This window comes from Phyllobates terribilis, unplaced genomic scaffold (genome assembly GCF_046119375.1).
Source record: "Phyllobates terribilis strain yellow unplaced genomic scaffold, ASM4611937v1 Scaffold_3__8_contigs__length_932513732, whole genome shotgun sequence".
Classification (NCBI taxonomy): domain Eukaryota; kingdom Metazoa; phylum Chordata; class Amphibia; order Anura; family Dendrobatidae; genus Phyllobates; species Phyllobates terribilis.
Window position 1 is genome coordinate 756,135,195 of NW_027362763.1, and position 24,057 is coordinate 756,159,251.

The 24,057-nt window shown below is 49.2% G+C and overlaps 1 protein-coding gene across 1 annotated transcript in view; it reads right to left on the reverse strand.

The window, feature by feature from the left end:
- The window catches only part of SNRPB2 (small nuclear ribonucleoprotein polypeptide B2), a 33,002-nt gene extending 16,873 nt beyond the window's left edge, over positions 1 to 16,129 (reverse strand). Inside the window, exons 1-5 of the mRNA XM_073673331.1 lie at positions 15,993 to 16,129; positions 11,907 to 11,982; positions 9,607 to 9,779; positions 7,313 to 7,453; positions 6,954 to 7,001 (exon numbers count right to left, since the gene is read on the reverse strand). Of these exons, the coding sequence (XP_073529432.1) occupies positions 6,954 to 7,001; positions 7,313 to 7,453; positions 9,607 to 9,779; positions 11,907 to 11,970 (426 nt within the window). The 5' untranslated portion in view covers positions 11,971 to 11,982; positions 15,993 to 16,129. The remainder of the gene's footprint in view (positions 1 to 6,953; positions 7,002 to 7,312; positions 7,454 to 9,606; positions 9,780 to 11,906; positions 11,983 to 15,992) is intronic.
- Positions 16,130 to 24,057: the final 7,928 nt, after the last annotated feature.

Genomic DNA, 24,057 nt, shown 5'->3' on the forward strand with positions numbered 1-24,057 from the left:
TGGTGACTCGCGCATTCCTCTCCTTGGCATTCCCCATCCATACCAAGGGTGAGTGGTCCGTCACCAAGCGAACTGACGCCCGAGTAAATAATAGCGTAGTGATTCCAAGGCCCACTTAATAGCCAAACACTCCTTCTCTACCACGCTATAGTTTTTCTCTTCCGGAACAAGTTTTCTACTCAAGTAGGTGACCGGGTGCTCTTCACCATTAACTTTTTGTGACAATACCGCCCCTAGGCCTACCTCCGAGGCATCTGTCTGTACAATGAAGGTTTCATTGAAGTTGGGGCTGATGAGGACCGGTTGTCCACACAGGGCCAAGATCATGGACTGAAAAGCTTCCTCTGCCTTAGGGTTCCACTGAACCATTACTGATTTTTTTCCTTTCAAGAGATCAGTCAGGGCTGCCGTTCGCCCAGCAAAATTAGGTATAAACCGGCGGTAATACCCAAGGATGCCAAGGAACGCCCTCACCTGCTTTGTACTTGACGGTTTAGGACAGTTTTTTATGGCCTCAACTTTATTGATTTGGGGCTTAATAGCTCCTCGGCTTATCACATACCCCAAGGATCGGGCTTCCTCTAGCCCTATCGCACATTTTTTTGGATTTGCCGTTAACCCCGCAGCTCTGAGAGAATCCAGAACCGCTTGTACCTGGGATAGGTGCGTATGCCAGTCAGTGCTAAAGATGATAATGTCATCTAAATAGGCGGACGCGTACTCCTGATGGGGCTTAAGCACTATGTCCATCAACCTCTGGAATGTAGCCGGGGCCCCATATAACCCAAAAGGTAAGACCACATAGTGGTATCGACCCTCTGGAGTTACGAAGGCGGTCTTTTCCTTCGCCGAATCTGTGAGGGGTACCTGCCAGTAACCCTTGGTGAGATCGAGCGTGGTAAAATACTGGGCCTGCCCCAGTCTCTCAATCAGCTCATCCACCCTGGGCATTGGATAAAGGTCAAACTCTGACACTTCATTCAATTTCCGGAAATCGTTACAGAAGCGTAATCATCCGTCTGGTTTTGGAATCAATACGATGGGGCTAGCCCACTCACTCCGTGATTCCTCTATGACGCCTAGCTGAAGCATTTGTTTTACCTCAGCCGTGATGGCTTGCCTCCGGGCCTCTGGTACCCGCTAAGGTCTTATTCGTACCCGTACCCCAGGTTCGGTGACGATGTCATGCTGGATAACCGTAGTCCTACCTGGTAGCTCTGAGAACACGTCGTTATTGTGCTGCACCAGTGAGCGAGCCTCCCGTCGCTGCTGTTTAGTGAGAGCATCACTTATCCTGACCTCCCCCTCGGATGCTTCCCTGGCTAAAGGTAGAGAACTCTGGTGATATGCGCGGAGTGACGTCTGTAACTAAACACTCTCGATCTTTCCAAGGTTTTAACAGGTTTACATGGTAAAGCTGCTCAGGTTTCCTCCTTCCGGGCTGATACACCCGGTAATTTACCTCCCCCACTTTTTCTCGAATCTCATATGGTCCTTGCCACTTGGCCATGAACTTACTCTCGGCTGTGGGTACCAGTACTAACACCCGATCGCCCTTGTTAAAAGACCTGACTCTGGCTTTTATTATATGTGCGCCTCTGAGCTGCCTGGGCATGTAACAGATGCTCTTTCACGATGGGCATGACCGCCGCGATCCGGTCCTGCATACTAGCCACGTGTTCAATTATACTCCTATGTGGAGTCGGCTCTTGTTCCCATGTCTCTTTGGCTACGTCCAACAGACCCCTAGGGTGTCTGCCGTACAATAACTCAAAGGGAGAGAACCCTGTGGAAGCCTGGGGTACCTCACGGACGGCGAACATCAAATAGGGTAACAACATGTCCCAATCCCTTCCATCCTTAGAAACCACCTTTTTTAACATGGACTTGAGGGTTTTATTGAACCGTTCTACTAGCCCGTCGGTTTGAGGGTGGTACACCGAGGTGCGCAATTGTTTAATTTTTAGCAATTTGCATAGTTCCCTTGTCACTTTGGACATAAAGGGGGTCCCCTGATCTGTCAGGATCTCCTTGGGGAGTCCAAGGCGACAGAACATGGCAAACAGCTCCCGTGCAATCAGTTTTGCCGAGGTGTGGCGTAGTGGTATAGCTTCCGGGTACAGAGTGGCATAGTCGACGACTACCAGTATATGTTGGTGTCCACGGGCGGATTTTACAATGGGTCCAACCAAATCCATTGCAATCCGTTCAAAAGGCACCTCTATCACTGGCAGAGGTACCAATGGGCTACGGAAACTTGCAATGGGTGAGGTCAACTGACATTCGGAGCAGGATTCGCAATACCTTTTGACTTCCGCGTAAACCCCAGGCCAAAAGAACCGCTGTAAGATATGGTCTAGCGTCTTTTTCACCCCTAAGTGTCCACCCAGGTGTGAGTGTGCCATCTCCAGAATCTCTCGACGGTACGACTGAGGTGCCACTAACTGTTCTACAACCTCGTCCCTGATCTTATCTGTCCTGTAGAGTAACTCACCGTTGATTACCATGCGTGGAAATACAGTATCTGCACCAGGCTGTTGAGCTACGCCATTTATCTCGAACACCCTTTCCCGCGCCTGAGTCAGGGTGGGATCCCGTAGCTGAGCTGTCCCAAACGTGCCCCGGGACACTTTCAGCTCGGGGATCGATGGGGAGTCCTCGACCTCTCCTGCCAACACCTCTGAGGGAAACCTATCGGGGTCACACTCTGTCACTAGGTTGGACACCCCTACCGCAGGTTCATCGGGCACAGCGTCTGAAATACATTTTACCGGGGGAGAGTGGATTTTGTTTTTACACAGAGTCCAGAACAGGGGCAAGTCTCCTCCCAACACAGTCCCATAGGGAAGAGTTTTTACCACTCCCACCACGTTTCATGTCTCCACATGGCGTGGACAAAACTATCTCTGCAGTTGGGTACTCTCGGAGGTCCCCATGGATACACATAACCCCGACTGGCCGTCCACTGGGGTTGTCTCCTGCAACCAGCGACCCATGTACCAGAGTCACGAGGCTCTCTGAGTCCAGGAGGGCCTCCGTGGGGTACCCATTAACCAGTAACTGGCTGTCCCGGGATTCGGCGCTCGCTGTGCAGACGGTCTGGGCGTACATTGAGACCCGGCGGCTATATCCGCAGTCCATGGGTTCCGTAGTCAGGGGACAATTAGCAATCACATGTCCTGGCCCCTGACACCGCCAGCACCTAAGGGTGGAGGTACTGTTTGGTTCCCTCCCAAACTGCCATAAGACCTGTCTCCTGCCGCTCCCACTCCGGGGTTCCCCTTCAGCACGGGCACAGTGCTGACTGTCCCCAGCAGAGAGACGCGACCCCTTTCCCGACTCCTGGGTTGGCAGGGATCGGCGTCTCGAATGAAGTCCTGAGTAGCCGAGTAGCGCTCGACCAAACTGACCACCTGGTCGAGGGTGCCGGGGTCCCCTTGCCCCACCAAACGTTGGATAGCGACTGGCAGAGTCCTCACCAGCCGGTCAACCACCACCCTCTCCACTATCTGGGCTGGGGACAAAGTCTCAGGTTGGAGCCATCGCTTTACCAGCTGCAGGAAGTCATAAGCCTGAGACCGGGCAGGTCGGGTCTCCACATAGGCCCACGAAAACACACACTGAGCCCTCACGTATGTATTGACTCCCAGCCGGGCAAGGATCTCACCTTTGAGCCTCTGGTAGTCCCGGGCGTCCTCCTGACTGAGGTCGAAACAGGCCTTCTGGGCATCGCCAACCAAAAACGGAGCCACCACTTCCGCCCACTGGTCAGCTGGTAGGTTTTCCTGCTCTGCTGTGCGTTCGTAGATGGTAAGGAAGGCTTCCACGTCGTCCTCCGGTCCCATCTTCCTCGAACCTTGTCCCGGGCATCTCGACGTTCGGGGGCTGATGCCGTCGGTGTCTCCCGCAGGGCAGCAATTTGTTGCATCATCAGTTCATTTGTTTTTTGCTGCTGCCGTTGGAGACTCAGGTACTGCTCCTGCTGTTGCCGCTGAGACTGCATCTGTTGCTCGTGGGTGAGTACCAGCTGCTTAAACAGCTCCTCCATTTTGTCCATGGGGTGGAACTGGAAGGTGGCAGGCCGAATTGTGGTCATGCAGCTGCCGGTGGGGTATACCTCAGTCACACTGCCCGCATTCTCCACCAAGCTGTAAGGCGGCGGTGTACACACCGTGCAGTAACTGAGGCAGTGACCCAAGCAAGTCCAACAAAAACAGCTTTTATTCAGCAACTCACGGTTAAACAGAAAGTCCTCCGGTTCGCAGCCGGGTTAACATGAGTCCATAAACAACGGTTGCCGGGGGCAACGGCCACGCCGGGCCTCTCAGAGCCTGACAGGTGCAGAGCCTTCCTAGGCAGTGGTTCAGCCACACTCAGTCCTGCTGAGCTTCCCTGCTGTGCTCCTAGCAGGTTGCAACATAGAACAACACTAAACCTTAGTGAAGGAGTTTTAAAGGACCTGTGGCAAGAGTCACTGGAAAATCCGTGTTCGAGGGAGGAGGCCGCCCCACAGCCTCCTGTGACCTCCTCCAAGGAATGAAGGCCCTGCCGGGTTTTACTTAATCTGCCTTAGCCAGGTAGTCTGACCAGGTGATTGCTCACCTTCATTCCTGCATTGCAGCCGCAGCTGTGTCGGTGACAGAAATGAACTCCAATGGATTTAATAGGTCTCTGTACACATTCTGGGGGATATATAACGTCCCTCGTATATGATTCCGGTCACTGCCTCACAATATATATATATATATATACAGTACAAACCAAAAGTTTGGACACACCTTCTCATTTAAAGATTTTTATGTATTTTCATGACTATGAAAATTGTACATTCACACTGAAGGCATCTAAACTATGAATTAACACATGTGGAATTATATACTTAACAAAAAAGTGTGAAATAACTGAAAATATGTCTTATATTCTAGGTTCTTCAAAGTAGCCACCTTTTGCTTTGATGACTGCTTTGAACACTCTTGGCATTCTCTTGATGAGCTTCAATAGGTAGTCACCGGAAATGGTCTTCCAACAATCTTGAAGGAGATCCCAGAGATACTTAGCACTTGTTGGCCCTTTTGCCTTCACTCTGCGGTCCAGCTCACCCCAAACCATCTCGATTGGGTTCAGGTCTGGTGACTGTGGAGGCCAGGTCATCTGGCATAGCACCCTATCACTCTCCTTCTTGGTCAAATAGCCCTTGCACCTTGTGGAGGTGTGTTTGGAGTTATTGTCCTGTTGAAAAATAAATGATGGTCCAACTAAACGCAAACCGGATGGAATAGCATGCCACTGCAAGATGCTGTGGTAGCCATGCTGGTTCAGTATGCCTTCAATTTTGAATAAATCCCCAACAGTGTCACCAGCAAAGCACCCCCACACCATCACACCTCCTCCTCTATGCTTCACGGTGGGAACCAGACATGTAGAGTCCATCCGTTCACCTTTTCTGCGTCGCACAAAGACGCAGTGGTTGGAACCAAAGATCTCAAATTTGGACTCATCAGATCAAAGCACAGATTTGCACTGGTCTAATGTCCATTCCCTGTGTTCTTTAGCCCAAACAAGTCTCTTCTGCTTGTTGCCTGTCCTTAGCAGTGGTTTCCTAGCAGCTATTTTACCATGAAGGCCTGCTGCAGAAAGTCTCCTCTTAACAGTTGTTGTAGAGATGTGTCTGCTGCTAGAACTCTGTGTGGCATTGACCTGGTCTCTAATCTGAGCTGCTGTTAACCTGCGATTTCTGAGGCTGGTGACTCGGATAAACTTATCCTCAGAAGCAGACGTGACTCTTGGTCTTCCTTTCCTGGGGCGGTCCTCATCTGAGCCAGTTTCTTTGTAGCGCTTAATGGTTTTTGCATCTGCACTTGGGGACATTTTCAAAGTTTTCCCAATTATTCGCACTGACTGACCTTCATTTCTTAAAGTAATGATGGACACTCATTTTTCTTTACTTAGAATTTGTATTATGGCAAGAAAAAAACAGCTAACAGTCTATTCAGTAGGACTATCAGCTGTGTATCCACCTGACTTCTGCACAACACAACTGATGGTCCCAACCCCATTTATAAGGCAAGAAATTCCACTTATTAAACCTGACAGGGCACACCTGTGAAGTGAAAACCATTTCCGGTGACTACCTCTTGAAGCTCATCAAGAGAATGCCAAGAGTGTGCAAAGTAGTCATCAAAGCAAAAGGTGGCTACTTTGAATAACCTAGAATATAAGACATATTTTCAGTTGTTTCACACTTTTTTGTTAAGTATATAGTTCCACATGTGTTAATTTATAGTTTTGATGCTTTCAGTGTGAATGTACAATTTTCAAAGTAATGAAAATACATAAAAATCTTTAAATGAGAAGGTGTGTCCAAATTTTTGGTCTGTACTGTATATATATATATATATATATATATATATATATACACACACACACAGTGGATGTAGCCAAGGAGTTAGAAGAGAACAAATCAGCAGGTCTTGTTCTTAGTAAGTGATTGTTCAGCTTTACCTATAAATACTTAAAATCCGGCTACCAGTTGGGTGTTGGCGGCGAAAAATTGGTGCTAGTAAAATGTTATGTAGGGATGTGCCCATTTTAGGAAGGGAATGGCCCAGTTTTCTATTTACTAATATCATACGCAGAGAGTATGAAAAATTTGTGACCATCGCTAGTTATTAAAAAAAAATTTTTTTTTAAAAATAAATCCTCATTTAGTTACAAACTAGACCAAAAAAACAACAACAAAAAAAAACCTATAAAACACAGATAGGCCACGTTCACATGTTCAGTATTTTACATCAGTATTTGTAATCCAAAACCAGGAGTGGGTGATAAATACAGAAGTGGTGACGTGTTTCTATTATACTTTTCCTCCGATTCTTCCACTCCTGATTTTGACTGGTGTAAAATACTGAACGTGTGAATGTGGCCATAAAATGATTTCTCGCAGATCAGTTTACCTGTGAGTTCAGTGATCCTCCAGGTAATGCGTTTTCTGTTTCAGACATCTAAAAATAAAAAAAATATGACCAAAATCAAAAGGCATGTAGGTTTTAGGCCAAATTAGTGATCAGATCCATTTAGAAGAGACCAATCGAGTTGGTAATTCAGTAAGAGAAGACCACAACATTAAAGCAGTGGATGCTCCATTTTTTAGTTTTTTTCCCGGCAAGCATGGATATGGAGACTACAGACAACACAATTAATTAGATACGTCCATAACACACATTCATCCCACAATGACTCGTTCCACACTGGGAAATAATAATGCAGACATGCGGGCTCCCTGTATACAGAGGTCCGGAAGCGCTTTACTTACCTGTGGTGGCTTCTTATTCATGGCATTAGCGGCTTGTTCTAGAGCCTTGTTCTTTTTCTTGTCCTTCTTTTTCTCCTTATCTCCAAACGTTCCCCGCATCTTGGACACCAGGTCAGAGTCTGTCTTTGCGTACTGAACGCGCTGCAGGAGAAACCCTCATCATTACTACAGGAGAACATATAAGGATGACACTTATCACATAGTAAAGACAATACGCCACCTAGAAAAAAAGCACATCTATGCATGGGATATTCTGGAATTTCAAGGGTATGATACCAAATCTGTAATACAAGACATGAAGGAGGACATGTATACAGATTTCAGGATCACACAGCAATTATGCATATAAAGCATAAGTGAGCAAAGGTTCATGGTCCGAGCACACACCACAATGTAAGGTCCGACCACGGGTCTCCTGATCTTACCCCAAAAGCCTCATAGGCAGATATGTGACTGTAGAGTCCAGGTCAGGAGATGCCGGGGCTGATCATACATCGGACCATGAATATTGGATTTGTGGAACCGGACTAAGACGTAGACCTCTTTAACCTGTTGTGTCCGATAACGTTATTACCCTGCAGATACAGGGTTAGTCTGCAGGTATTATGAAGGTGCCCGGCAGCAGTACTGAAAAGTGCAGCACCCAGGAGAAAATTAATTTTATTTCTCCTGAGAGCCGCCAGCTTTCAGTCATACAGGAATGCAAGGAGCAATAACAGTCTCTGCTCACAGCACTGAGAGCAGCTGTAAGTACACACTGGCACTGACTGACAGCCGGCTCTGTACGGATGTCCTGCTAAGCTGGCTGTCAGTCAGTTCTGGGGCCTTTTTCTTCTGAGTGCCTCACTGTCAGAACTGCAGCCGAGTACTTTCATAACATTAAACCTGCAGATTAACTCTATATCTACAGGTTAATAGTGCTATCGGACCCGACAGGTTCCCTTTAAATGGAACACATCACCATTTTTTTTTTACTTTTTTTATGAAATTTTTATATAACATTTGTTTATTTCTTTCTTCAGCTACTGCAGCTGTCATTCTTCATTTGAATGTACCCTAAAATGAGATCAACACAAAACAAGGCCTAACTAATGTCCATTGATGAAAAAAATAAAAAAAAGGTAACGGGTCTTAGAAAATGGTGCCACAAAACAATTTTTTTTTCTTTCTCAAAAAAATAAATCAATATAAGTCTGATATCTCCGTCATCACACTGACCTGGAGGATCATGACAGTACATTTTTATTATACAATGAATGCTTTAAAGGGAACCTGTCACCAGCAAAAACACTATTAACCTGCAGATATGGGCTTAATCAACAGGTTAATAGCGTTACTAACTTGCCCGGCGCCTGCGTGTGGCTAAACACTCCGGGGAGTGAATGAACTGTATTCTTCCTGCGAGCATTTGGTTTCAGTCACGGGGGTGGGGCCAGCACAGGTTCACTCACCACTCTGGAATAAGGAGCGTCTGCTGTAACTGCACCCCCGGCACTGACAGACCCTCCATCTGCATTGGGGCCGCCTGGCAGTCAGGGCCGGAGGCGCGGTTACAGCAGACGCTCCGTATTCTGCTGGCGGGAAGAATAAAGTTAATTTTCTCCCTGGAGCATTTGACTACATGCAGGAGCCGGCAGCATAATTACGCCGTTAACCTGCAGATTAACCCCATATCTTCAGGTTAATAGCGTGTTTGCTGGTGACAAGTTCCCTTTAAATAAACTCCCTCAAAAAAATGGAGGTATTGAATCACTGCACGTTTATATTGCACTTTGGGGAAGGGGGGCGCTTTTCAATATTCACTTAGTTAGCAGTAAAGCCAGAATCGGCACTGTCGGTGGTTTTCTGTGACCCTGTCCACATATCAGTATCACACTTCAATCACCAACAAAATAGTGCGGCACTATGATCTTAAACTTCAGCCTTCCCCACAAACAACCAGAACGAGATGAGACATCACACATGGAGTAGATCCCTCCCACATTTACTGCAGTCGTAAAGTGAGCTAGCACTACATTAGGTTTTCATGGCAAATGTCAGCAGCTGCTCCCCCTGGTGTTTAAAAGACGAAATAAAAAAAACCTTAATATTTTTTCATATTCTTTTTTTGGGCTGTCCATGTGCCAGTAAATGAAATCTATGGCAGCTATAAGCTGTTGAGAATTTCTGAAAACATTTACGTAACCTATAGAATAGTGCAATAGTCTATTATTTAGACCAGAAAACTGGCATAGAGGGGAGTTCATCATTCTCTCCAAGTGTATAAAAACCCCAGAAAACATGATGCTACATACCATTGGTTTGTCATAAAAAGGAAATCCTTGTAATTGCCGCAGAGCATTGGTGGCTGAAGCAAGCTCCTTAAAAATTACAAAGGCTTGTCCCCTCATCTTCGTGGTCTTTAACGCCACAATATCCATTACATGGCCAAACTGGGAGAACAGCGCATACAGAGATCGCTTCAGTTCTGGGAACAAAACCAGAAAAATCACATTATGTTAAAATTCCTGAAGGGGATGTGAAACACATGTATATATTAAAGGGGTTGTCTCAAGTTCATAAATAGGTAAAACTGCAAAGTGCTTGCAAAAAAACAAACAACTTTGAAATTTGCCGATTATTAAATTCCTCGGTATTCTCAAGAGTGGGCAGATTTTATAGTGTGAGGTTGGTTACTGATCACCCTGCAGTCCTGGAGAGGACGGGTTCCCAGGCAAAGAGCGTGGCACAAGCTGGCACTATGCTTTACAGCCAGATTGTGTCGCTATGAAGCTCCTCGGACCGTGGGATCGCGCCAGCCCCAGTGCCCCGATCGCGGGATCGCGCCAGCCCCAGTGCCCCGATCGCGGGATCGCGCCAGCCCCAGTGCCCCGATCGCGGGATCGCGCCAGCCCCAGTGCCCCGATCGCGGGATCGCGCCAGCCCCAGTGCCCCGATCGCGGGATCTCGCCAGCCCCAGTGCCCCTGGGCTTCTCCCTCGACAAATCATCTTGAGACAACCCCTTTTAATAGTCATGTACTTTTTCAGCTTGATGCATATGTGATGTATACATGAAAATCCCACTGTAAACCAGCCCTTATAGACAGAGGCCTTTATTGTACAGAAATGATGCTAGATGAGAATTACTGGACTATAAATGGCAGAGAGCCGCTGGGATGACACAAGTGGAGACAGAAACATCAAAATACTGACAGTCAGTTCCAAACAGAAAGACAAATGTGAACGTGTCAGCTAAGAGAGCCACTATATATAAGTAACAAATTAAAGATGCACTCTGAAATGCTATAGTATGCAAACATTGAATATATGAAATTGGAATTGCATTGCTGCGATAGAAAATAAGTTAAAAAATGTGTGCCCAACAGCCAACGACAAGGTGACCCCCTCTGCTGGGACCATAACCTAACAAGATACCTTTCTCCCATCATGTTTTATGCCATCAGCACAGAAAGGAATGGTCTGTTGCCAAACCAGTTAGATGGAAATCTTGACATTAAAAAAAGAAACAAAACACCTAAATGTGAGCACCTCGTCCGACTGTACAGCCAGTCAGTCGTAAGATAGAGCTGGCATCCACCCAGCTGCCAGACACCTACTCTCCCGCTGATCTGAGGCTGCTGCAAGGGGCAAGTGCTTTATGGCACAAACTATTCCTACAGGGGATAAGCCAATGCTCACGCTAGTTCGCTTCACAATGTGTCCATTGAGCTACTGCTGTTGCCGCACTGAATAGCAGCGCCTTGAACAGGGAAAAGCAATAGATAACCTAAAAACCCAGATCTAAGTTAGGCTACCCCCATACATGACTGGCAACCACCAAAGATAGCATGCTTGAATGGCTTTAATGTTTAAAGGTGTTTTACTGTAAAGGACAATCATGTTTACACAGGATAGGCGATAAATGTCTGATTGCTGCGAGCCCTACTGATCACTGGAACAGCTCCCGAGTCCCCCCCAATCTTTCCTTACTGCATGACCTCAGTGAGGAGGAGCAGGTCATCGATATACATTGCCACCCAATTTATATTTTGGGGGACAACAAAACTAGTCAAGCAGTGTTAAGCATTGTTTTGCAGTGTAAACAGGCTGCTGATCACCCAATGAACGAGGAAAACACTTGAAAAGATCTTTTGCGCAATGGAAAAGATTATCGTTCTCCGCAGAGCGTCATCCTGTGTAATCAAGACTCGTGCTGCAGAAAACCAGGGCAGCCTATGTGCGCCGAGAGATCTAGTACAGATTGCTTAGCGTGCATCACTTACTTTGGTCTGCCTGTGTAAATAGGCAGATAAAACAACCACTGATTGTTAAAAGTTTACAGATTGGAGATCGTATCGTGTTGCCGGTCGGTCCATGTACACAGACCCTTAGAAAGCAGCTGTTCTCAGTCAGCCCCATAGACATCATGGTGCCCCACCACAGCTCCATTCATCCTCATTGCATTTGAGGCACAGGCGCCTCAGGTCCCTCACCTCTAGAGAGCCATCAGACATTTCTCCCCTATGGCTGTGGGATGCTCCTTTCATTCTACACTGCAATACATTGTAAACGTTGAGGTGTTCTCTCTGTGAGATAAAAAGAGAATTCTCTTACCTTCCTTCTTGATTTTATCATTTAAGTTGTTGATGTAAACTGTGTGATTTGGCCGAATATCCATTGTGCTGACCGTCTGTAAGAAAAATCAATTATTCATTACAATGTAGAGAACAAGAAGCTATGGAAGTGTCAGCAGTAATCAGAAGCTTCTTATATTTTAAAGGGTTACTCTGAAACCCAAAAGTAAATTTCAATTAATAAATCTTAAATTACAAAAGTTATTAGTTTGTAATGTCATAGTAAAATTCCCCGCCATTCACTTTGTCCTGCAAGTTAGGGTTCTGTGTATATTACCCACTTCCTATGACTATTAGTTTTAGAATCCCTAGTGCTGTCACTCCCGTTTCGACCCTGAAACGAAGCGTCATGGAGGGGCTGGGACATTCCGACACTCCCCTTGTTTCGTTTGCCACCTTGAAATGAAGAGTCATCAGTGACGCTCGTTTCAGGGGCAGTGCTTTCCATGTAGCGTCTCACAGTGCCCTGTGCGATACGCGCAGCGTCCGGTCTCCTGTCTGTTTAGATCATGCATGTCAAACTCTGGCCCATGAGCCAAATCTGGCCAGCAGGGTGGTTTATTTGGCCTGTTACACAAGAACCACCACCCTTATGTGGGCCCATTATTCTGCATGGAGGACTATGTGGGTGACATTATTCTGCATGGAGGACTATGTGGGGCCCATTATTCTGCATGGAGGACTATGTGGGTGACATTATTCTGCATGGAGGACTATGTGGGGCCCATTATTCTGCATGGAGGACTGTGTGGGGCCCATTATTCAGTATACTGGTTGGCCCGTGACTTTGTCCAAGTCTTTCATTTTGGCACTCTGTGTGTTTGAGTTTTACTTCCCTGGTTTAGATAAATAGTAAGCCGGCAGCACAGCGGTGTCACTATACTCGGTGTGCAGAACGACAAGCGCCACCCCTGCAAGTGACACCGCTCTGCCGCCGGCTAATTCCAGCTATTCATCTAAGCAGACCGGATGCTGCAATCATCGCACAGGGGAAGACACTGTACAAGGGAGACACTCAGGGACAGCACCGCCACTGAAATCAGTCACCGATGACGCTTCGTTTCAGGGAGGCAAACGAAGCAAGGGGAGTGTTGTGATGTTCCAGCCCCTTACCACCACCCCCCCCCCCCCCTATTGATGGCACTTTGTTTCAGGGTAGAAAAGGGGTTGACAGTTTCTGCCTGGTGCCGAGGCAGGGGGGGTATGGCCTGGTGCCGAGGCAGGGGGGGCATGGCCTGGTGCCGAGGCAGGGGGGCATGGCCTGGTGCCGAGGCAGGGGGGGCATGGCCTGGTGCCGAGGCAGGGGGGGATATGGTCTGGTACCGAGGCGGGGGGGGGGGGATACAGGGGGTATATGGCCTGGTGCGGGGGGGGGGGGATTCAGGGGGTATATGGCCTGGTGCGGGGGGGGGGGGGAGGGGGAGATACAGGGGGTATATGGCCTGGTGCCGAGGCAGGGGGGGTATGGCCTGGTGCCGAGGCAGGGGGGGGGGATTCAGGGGGTATATGGCCTGGTGCGGGGGGGGGGGGGGGGGGAGAGATACAGGGAGTACATGGCCTGGTGCGGGGGGGGGGGGGGGGAGATACAGGGGGTATATGGCCTGGTGCGGGGGGGGGATACAGGGGGTACATGGCCTGGTGCGGGGGGGGGGGGGATACAGGGGGTACATGGCCTGGTGCGGGGGGGAGGGGGGGAGATACAGGGGGTACATGGCCTGGTGCGGGGGGGGGGGGAGAGATACAGGGGGTACATGGCCTGGTGCGGGGGGGAGATACAGGGGGTACATGGCCTGGTGCAGGGGGGGGGGGGGGAGATACAGGGGGTACATGGCCTGGTGCGGGGGGGGGGAGATACAGGGGGTACATGGCCTGGTGCAGGGGGGGGGGGGGGAGAGATACAGGGGGTACATGCCCTGGTGTGGGGGGGGGGGATACAGGGGGTACATGGCCTGGTGCGGGGGGGGGGATATATGGCCTGGTGCGGGGGGGGGGGAGATACAGGGGGTACATGGCCTGGTGCGGGGGGGGGGGATACAGGGGGTACATGGCCTGGTGCGGGGGGGGGGGGGGGAGATACAGGGGGTACATGGCCTGGTGCAGGGGGGGGATACAGGGGGTACATGGCCTGGTGCGGGGGGGGGGGGGGAGATACAGGGGGTACATGGCCTGGTGCAGGGGGTGGGGGGAGATACAGGGGGTATATGGCCTGGTGCGGGGGGGAGATACAGGAGGTACATGGCCTGGTGCGGGGGGGGGGGAGATACAGGTGGTACATGGCCTGGTGCGGGGTGGGGGGGGGATACAGGGGGTATATGGCCTGGTGCGGGGGGGGGGGGGAGATACAGGGAGTACATGGCCTGGTGCGGGGGGGGGGGGTACAGGGGGTACATGGCCTGGTGCGGGGGGGGGGGGGGAGATACAGGGGGTATATGGCCTGGTGTGGGGGGGGGGATACAGGGGGTACATGGCCTGGTGCGGGGGGGGGGGGATACAGGGGGTACATGGCCTGGTGCGGGGGGGAGATACAGGGGGTACATGGCCTGGTGCGGGGGGGGGGGGGAGAGATACAGGGGGTACATGGCCTGGTGCAGGGGGGGGGGGGGAGAGATACAGGGGGTACATGGCCTGGTGCGGGGGGGGGGGGGAGATACAGGGGGTACATGGCCTGGTGCAGGGGGGGGGGAGAGATACAGGGGGTACATGGCCTGGTGTGGGGGGGGGGGATACAGGGGGTACATGGCCTGGTGCGGGGGGGGGGGGGAGATACAGGGGGTATATGGCCTGGTGCGGGGGGGGGGGGGGGGGGGGAGATACAGGGGGTACATGGCCTGGTGCGGGGGGGGGGGGATACAGGGGGTACATGGCCTGGTGCGGGGGGGGGGGGGATACAGGGGGTACATGGCCTGGTGCAGGGGGGGGATACAGGGGGTACATGGCCTGGTGCGGGGGGGGGGGGGGGGGGGAGATACAGGGGGTACATGGCCTGGTGCAGGGGGTGGGGGGAGATACAGGGGGTATATGGCCTGGTGCGGGGGGGAGATACAGGAGGTACATGGCCTGGTGCGGGGGGGGGAGATACAGGTGGTACATGGCCTGGTGCGGGGGGGGGGGGGAGATACAGGGGGTACATGGCCTGGTGCAGGGGGTGGGGGGAGATACAGGGGGTATATGGCCTGGTGCGGGGGGGAGATACAGGAGGTACATGGCCTGGTGCGGGGGGGGGAGATACAGGAGGTACATGGCCTGGTGCGGGGGGGGGAGATACAGGAGGTACATGGCCTGGTGCGGGGGGGGGGGGGAGATACAGGGGGTACATGGCCTGGTGCGGGGGGGGGGAGATACAGGGGGTACATGGCCTGGTGCAGGGGGGGGGGGGAGATACAGGGGGTGCATGGTCTGGTACCGAGGCAGGGGGGGGGGGATTCAGGGGGTATATGGCCTGGTGCGGGGGGGGGGGGGGGGATGGGAGATACAGGGGGTACATGGCCTGGTGCGGGGGGGGGGATACAGGGGGTACATGGCCTGGTGCGGGGGGGGGGGGAGATACAGGGGGTATATGGCCTGGTGCGGGGGGGGGGGGATACAGGGGGTACATGGCCTGGTGCGGGGGGGGGGATACAGGGGGTACATGGCCTGGTGCGGGGGGGGGGGGAGATACAGGGGGTATATGGCCTGGTGCGGGGGCGGGAGTAGATTAGGGAGTAAATGGTTCAGTGGGGGGCTGGGGATAAGGAGGCAGCGCGCCCGGTCGAGAGCAGGGTACATAGCCCGATATGGAAAGGGGTAAGAAGTGAATGGCTGCTCGGGTGCGGGGACTGTCAGGAACTGGTTAAAACACATTAACCCCTGACTGCTCCCCGTCAGCTCCATAGTGCAGTAATGTGCAGTCACACAGGCTGCCGCACACACTATTCCCGCTCACTGCTTAGAAGCCGCAGGGAGCGCACGGCACATATAACCGTGCAGGGACCAGCGGGCGAAGCACCAGTACAGAACGGCCGGCGCCCTAAGCACAACGCATGGCCAGGCTTCCAGAAGAGGAAAACCAGGACACTCCATTACTTACCGTGTGAATGCTGGCCGGCTCTTTACACAGCAACGTGCTAACGTCACTTTTTCCCCAGCAGCCTCGCGTTCATCATGTGACTTGAGACGCAAAGTGACGTAAAATCAGAGCATGTTATTAATATGGCGGCGGCCATCTTTTTGGTGGGCAAATAGAACTGTCAGAATCGATCTCTTCCTGCAGCTTGAGTCGCTCCGGAGTGTCCGGAAACTACAACTCCCAGCATGCTCGACGTCGTTTTCCACTAGGCTGAAAGCTTCAGGTTGCCGATCACGGAGTGCTTAGCTCGTGTGCTGTGCAGTCTGTGTGATGAGGCTGGCTGGATGCGGGGGCTGCGATGCACCTTGTGTCACAAAGGCTTCTGACAACCTGTAATACGTTATAAGATACAGAATGGAACCCCGATTCATTATTCATTTTGTGCTTTTTTATTAAAAGTTTGGATTTCATTTTTTTTTGTTTCAAATTAAAAATACCTAAATAATCCCCCATTACATATAACTGCGTTGGCTCCATTATGGCGCTGGTCATTTTCAGTCCTGTCATTTTTTGGTTTGTGCTCTGATTTGGTTTTCATTACCCTCATGGTTTCAGCTAATTCATCATTGGAGCCAATCCCAGACTTTACTCAGTCACAGACTAATGTGCAACAGCTTAAAGCCTAATGGCGGATCATACCACGTCCATTTCATTCAGGTTCTTTGCGCTTTTTGCATTGTATTTTTGTGTGCGATTTTGTTTTTGACACGTATTATTTGTCTCTTCTTGGTGGGTCATGCTTCAAATAAATCTATGTTTTGTATACTTCCTGGTATTTGGCTTTGACAAAACTTTATTGTTACAGTCACGTGCGAATTACAGACGTTTTTTACATGTTTACGCCGCAGAAATGCACTAAAAATGCAGGTGCGTTTTTTATTTGCGGATTTTCAGCACCTAACGCAAGTCTATTGGGAAAATCCACCCCGAAAACTCAGCGTACCTGCAAGAGAAACTGATATGTTGTGGATGTGAAACACGCACCGCAGGTCAGCTTACTCTGAGTAAAATAAAAACATGAGATTTCTATAAATCCCATCCACTTTGCTGGAACTGTCAGACGATGCGTTTTGAACTTAGCAAAAATACACGGCGTCAAAACCTCATCATAGGAGCGTACCCTAAGGGTATGTGCACACGGTGCGTATTTGCTGCTGTTTTGACGCTGCAGAATTTCTGCACCATTTCCGCACCTAATATGCAACTTAGGTTACTTGCCGTTTTTGGTGCGGTTTTTACATGCGGTTTTTGATGCAGTTTTTATGCATGCGTTTTTCATGTCTTCATGTTGAAATTAGAGAATAGTGTTTTTTTTTAAACAAACTGTATTGATCATCATGTAGCGTTTCTGTGTGCGTTTCCGCTGCGGAAACGCACACAAAACACACATGCGGTTTTTACGCATGCGGATTTTCTTCATCTAATGCAAGTCTATGGGGAAAATCCGCATCCGTTTCCGCAAGAGAAATAGATATGCTGCGGATCTGAAAAACGCACCTCATGTCAGTTTTCGCGGGTGATCCGCAGGTGCACAAAAACGCATAGTGGGAATGGGATTTCTAGAAATCCCATTCACTATGCTGTAACATCTGGCCGCTGTGGTTTTGACGCAGCATAAAAATGCAGCATCAAAACCGCAGCAAATCCGCACCGTGAGCACATACTCTAAAACAGTGGTCCCCAACCTTTTTTGCACCAGGGACCGGCTTGAAGCAAGATCATTTTTCCATGGCCCAGCAAGGAGGGGGTGGGGTGGGCGGGGCTTTGGTCATATGGGGGCGGGGTAATGGAGGGATTTGGAGTTTAGTGCATACTTATCATATAGTGTAGACCAGGTCCCCGCCAGGAGCTATGCCAGGAGCCGCATCACTGAGGCCCCATCACGCCCTGCAGCAGGACAGGGCAGCTGTCCTGACAGCTGCTGTTCAGCTGCATTTACTTCATCCCAGGGGCGGACACAGACTGTAGTGGGCCCCCGTGCAAGAAATTTTTGGGGGCCCCCCCGCCCTTCATAAGGCAACAAAGTTATGTAAACATAACCCCCCCATGTGCATCTCTCACCCCCCCATGTGCAGCTCACCCCCGTGCATCTCTCATCCCCCTCCGTGCATCTCTCATCCACCCCCCGTGCATCTCTCATCCCCTCCGTGCATCTCTCATCCCCCCCGTGCATCTCTCACCCCCCCGTGCATCTCTCATCCACCCCCCGTGCATCTCTCATCCCCCCCGTGCATCTCTCACCCCCCCGTGCATCTCTCACCCCCCCGTGCATCTCTCATCTCTCCCCTCCCTCCCATGTGCATCTCTCATCTCTCCCCTCCCCCCATGTGCATCTCTCATCTCTCCCCTCCCCCCATGTGCATCTCTCATCTCTCCCCTCCCCCCATGTGGATCTCTCATCTCTCCCCTCCCCCATATGCATCTCTCATCTCTCCCCTCCCCCCCATGTGGATCTCTCATCTCTCCCCTCCCCCATGTGCATCTCTCATCTCTCCCCTCCCCCCGATGTGGATCTCTCATCTCTCCCCTCCCCCATGTGCATCTCTCATCTCTCCCCTCCCCCCATGTGCATCTCCCATTCCCCCCACTCTTAGTTAATTGTATTTAAAAAAAAATAAAACTTGTTATACTTACCCCCATGCGATCCCTGCAGAATCCTGGCGCTCGTCCAAATCGCTGACACCAGGTTCTCCTGACTTCCGGCCATGTGACGGCGCCGTCACATGACCGGAAGTCAGGGGAATCATGAAGGTGCTGCCGCAGCAGCGCAGCGCTAAGATGTCCCGGACCCGGCGCTTAGCATGGGGCCGGGGGCCCCATGAGGAGAGAGACGCACAAGAGGGGGGCTCCGAGGGGGCTCCTACCGGCCGGGCCCCATACTGGAGTCAGGGCAGTCATGCCCTGATGGCGGCCCTGCTGGAGGCTGGAGGGGCCCCCTCTCCCCGCGGACCGGCTGAAAAACCCCAACGGCCCGGTCCTGGTCCGCGGACCGGCGGTTGGGGACCTCTGCTCTAAAAGGTATGAATTTTATTAGAGCAAAGCTTCACCCCTGTAGCATCACAGGAGCACAGTGGCACAAAAGCTGGCTGGGAACCTGAGAGTAACCCTTAAATTGAACCTATCAGCTGATTCATGCTCCCTGAACTACAGGCACCATGAATCAGTCTAGCTGCATGATTGCAGACAGGTATAATTTTCTCTGATACGCTCCAGCGTTTCATACAAACCTTAGTTAGAAGATCCAGCTGGGGACTATGGCCGGAGACCACACTAGTCCGGCGCCACCTCCGGCCAGCTTCTCCCAGCGCAGTTCCTATAGTGAGAGACCTGTCAATCACGCAGAGCGGCACTGGGAGAAGCCGGTCAGTCTGGTGTCTGGATATGCTCCCTAGCCATCTCTTCTAATTATAATCTCTATGAAACGCTGGAGCGCTTCAGAGAAAGATATACCTGGCCACAATCGTGCAGCCAGACTCAGATTCATGCTGCCCATGAAAAGACTTCAGGAAAATGCAGGTTTAGTAAGTGAATATATAAACCGGTCCATCACCACCCTCTCCACTATCTGTTCTGGGGAACAAGTCTCAGGCTGCAGCCATAGTTGGACCAGGTTCAGGAGGTCAACCATCTGGACCCGGGGAGGTTTATTATTTTGGTAGCGCCAGAGGTGCGCCCAGACTGCCAGAGTTACACCCTAACGTGCCAGAATCTCCACCTTCAGCTTATCATACTCCTTAGCATCCTGCAGGGCAAGGTCATAATACGTCTTCTGTGGTTCCCTTGTAACATACAGTATGGTCCATTGCTTTGGGTGTAGCTTCTCCCTGTCTGCCAATCACTCAAATGCAGTCAGAAAAGCCTTGACATCATCCTCCAGAGTCATTTTCTTGTATGGTTTGCCTCACACGTATACCATCCCTTTGGCTGGCGGAAACAGTTTCTGCAATGAGAGCCATCTGCTGCTGATGCTGCACCTGGACTTATTGCGTCACAAGCTCCTCCATACTTTCTGACCATGTTTGCAATGCTGACACTGCCTTCACCCAGGACATGCAGACTTTATTCAGCAATCACCTTTACCTTTTGGGATTCTGTGCCCGCATTCTCCACCAATTGTAGGGATCTAGCTCGTAGGTAGTTGGCAGCGTTCACACAGGTTCACAGTTTCTTGTCCAAACAGGAAGGTTTATTAACTCCATAACCTTCCTCAGACAAGGAATGAACAGAACCAGCTGCACCTTCTGCATTGGAGGATGGGAATGACTAGTTCTGCCCATCTCATCTAGTCATTCCTAAAAAACCTGGATCCATATATTGGTCCTATTAACTCTCTCAGTGGCTCCTATCCAGGATACTAGATATGTCGTCTGGCCATTTACAGAAAAGTCCAGTCTATCAAAATATAAAATTAATTAACTTTATCGGTAAACCCCTAAACAGAAAAAAATTAAAACCGCCAAAATTGCATTTTATTTTTGGTTGCCGCAAATACTGCAAAAAATGCTGTAAGAAGCAATCATTATCTATCCATTATCTATCTATCTAAATATGTATCACATCCTATACACAATGTAGGGTGTCATATTGTATTATATATATATATATACACACACACAGTGGGGAAAATAAGTATTTGATACACTTTCGATTTTGCAAGTTTTCCCATGTACAAAGAATGGAGAGGTCTGTAATTTTTATCATAGGTACACTTCAAGTGTGAGAGACAGAATCTAAAAAATATCTAAAAATAAAAAGCAGAAAATCACATTGTATGATTTTTACATAATTAATTAGCATTTTATTGCATGAAATAAATATTTAATATAATAGAAAAACAGAACTTAATATTTGGTACAGAAACCTTTGTTTGCAATTACAGAGGTCAGATGTTTCCTGTAGTTCTTGACCAAGTTTGCACACACTGCAGCAGGGATTTAGGCCCACTGCTCCATACAGATCTTGTACACATCTTTCAGGTTTCGGGGCTGCCGCTGGGCAACATTGAGTTTCAGCTCCCTCCAAAGATTTACTATTGGGTTCAGGTCTGAAGACTGGCTAAGCCACTCCAGAACCTTGAAATGCTTCTTACATAGCTACTCCTTAGTTGCCCTGGCTGTGTGTCATGCTGGAAGACCCAGTCTCAACCCTTCTTCAATGCTGTTACTGAGGGAAGAAGGTTGTTGGCCAAAATCTCACAATACATGACCCCATCCATCCTCCCTTCAATACGGTGCAGTCGTCCTGACAAAGGGAGGGGGCCCACTCGCCGTTTTGGACGGGGCCACTCCCCCAGCAGCTGTGTAGGGCCACCTGTTTCTTCGGTGCTGCTTGATGGCCGTCACTTAAACAGACATGGTCGTGTGTAGTGCGCTGTGTTTGCTAGTAATAACGAGGCCGGGCCGACACACAAAATTAAAAGGTGCAGTGCCGACCCGGTTGCGTCATTAGTAGCAGAAGCAGTCGCACAGTGCACTGCGCGCGGCCATGTCTGTTTAAGTGACGGCCATCAAGCAGCGCGCCTTGCACAGCCACAGGCCAGGACGGGTGACAAGCCAGGGAGAGGTGAGTGAGGCTTGTTGCCAGCTTCCCCATATTAAAAATATTTCTAATGTGTCTGTATGTCTGTGCATGTATGATGTGTATGTCTGTGTATGTCAGTGCGTATGACTGTGTACACTGTGTGCAGAATTATTAGGCAAGTTGTATTTTAGAGGATTATTTTTATTATTGATCAACAACTATGTTCTCAATCAACCCAAAAGACTCATAAATATCCAAGCTTAATATTTTTGGAAGTTGGAGTGTCTTTTTTTTAGATTTAGCTATCTTAGGAGGATATCTGTTTGTGCAGGTAACTATTACTGTGCAGAATTATTAGGCAACTTAATAAAAACCAAATATAATCCCATCTCACTTGTTTATTTTCACCAGGTAAACCAATATCAGTGCACAAAATTTAGAAATAAACATTTCTGACATGCAAAAACAAAAAACAAAAAAATTAGTGATCAATATAGCCACCTTTCTTTATGATGACACTCAACAGCCTTCCATCCATAGATTCTCTCAGTTGCTTGATCTGTTTTCGATCAACATTGCGTGCAGCAGTCACCACAGCCTCCCAGACACTGTTCTGAGAGGTGTACTGTTTTCCCTCCCTGTAGATCTCACATTTTATGATGGACCACAGGTTCTCTATGGGTTTCAGATCAGGTGAACAAGGGGGCCATGTCATTATTTTTTCTTCTTTTAGACCTTTACTGGCCAGCCACGCTGTGGAGTGGTTGGATGCATGTGATGGAGCATTGTCCTGCATGAAAATCATGTTTTTCTTGAACGATACCGACTTCTTCCTGTACACTGCTTGAAGAAGTTGTCTTCCAGAAACTGGCAGTAGGTCTGGGAGTTGAGCTTCACTCCATCCTCAACCCGAAAAGGTCCCACAAGTTCATCTTTGATGATACCAGCCCATACCAGTACCACACCTCCACCTTGCTGGTGTCTGAGTCGGAGTGGAGCTCTCTGCCCTATATTGATCCAGCCTCTAGCCCATCCATCTGGCCCATCAAGAGTCACTCTCATTTCATCAGTCCATAAAACCTTTGAAAAATCAGTCTTAAGAGATTTCTTGACCCATTCTTGACGTTTTATCTTATGTTTCTTGTTCAAAGGTGGTCATTTTTCAGCCTTCCTTACCTTAGCCATGTCCCTGAGTATTGCACACTTTGTGCTTTTTGATACTCCAGTAACGTTGCAGCTCTGAAATATGGCAAAACTGGTGGCGAATGGCATCTTGGCAGCTTCATGCTTGATTTTCCTCAATTCATGGGCAGTTATTTTGCGCCTTTTTTGGCCAACACGCTTCTTGCGACCCTGTTAGCTATTTGCCATGAAACACTTGATTGTTCGGTGATCACGCTTCAAAAGTTTGAAAATTTCAAGACTGCTGCATCCCTCTGCAAGACATCTCACAATTTTGGACTTTTCAGAGCCTGTCAAATCTCTCTTCTGACCTATTTTGCCAAAGGAAAGGAAGGTGCCTAATAATTAAGCACACCTTATATAGGGTGTTGATGTCATTAGTCAACACCCCTCCTCATTACAGAGATGCACATCACCAGATTTACTTAATTGGTAGTTGGCTCTCAAGCCTATGCAGCTTGGAGTAGGACAACATGTATAAAAAGTATCAAAGTGATCAAAATATGCATTTGCCTAATAATTCTGCACGCGGTGTATATATTTATGTCTGTTTACATGTGTCTTTGTGAATTTATCTTCAAATATGTATACGTATGTATACCTGTGTGTAAGTATCTGTGCATATGTTTGTGTATGTCCATGTCTGCGTATTGTATGTGTGCATATGTGTACCGTGTGCATGTGTGTGTATGTGTACGTGTGTCTGCAAACTATATGTGTGTGCATGTCTGCATATTGTATGTGTGTGTGTGTCTGTGTATTGTAATTGTGCATGTCTGCATATTTTATGTATGTCCATGTCTGCGTATTGTATGTGTGCATGTGTGTGTGCATGTGTCTGTGAACCATATGTGTGCATGTCTGCTTATTGTATGTGTGCATATCTGTGTACTGTATGTGCGTGCATGTTTGTGTATTGTAATTGTGCATGTCTGCGTGTATTTGTGTGCATGTCAGCGTACTGTATGTGTGTGCATGTCAACATACTGTATGTGTGTGCATGTCTGCGTACTGTATGTGTGTGTATGTCTGCGTATCCGTATGTGTGTGCATGGCAACATACTGTATGTGTGTGCATGTCGCATGTATTAAAGGGGCCCAATGAGGCTCTTTCGCCCGGCGCCCACGAAAATCTGAAGTCGGCCCTGTGTGACAGCTCTGTCACCACTGTGAATGTGATGTGGGGGACACGTGACGGCTCTTGTAGACGACCATATTTTCAATTCGAGTGCATTCCGACAAAACATCAAACCAATGTTAGTCTATAGGACAGTGTACATGTCTGATTTTTTCCTGCGACCGAATCTGTCCAAGGAAAAAAAAT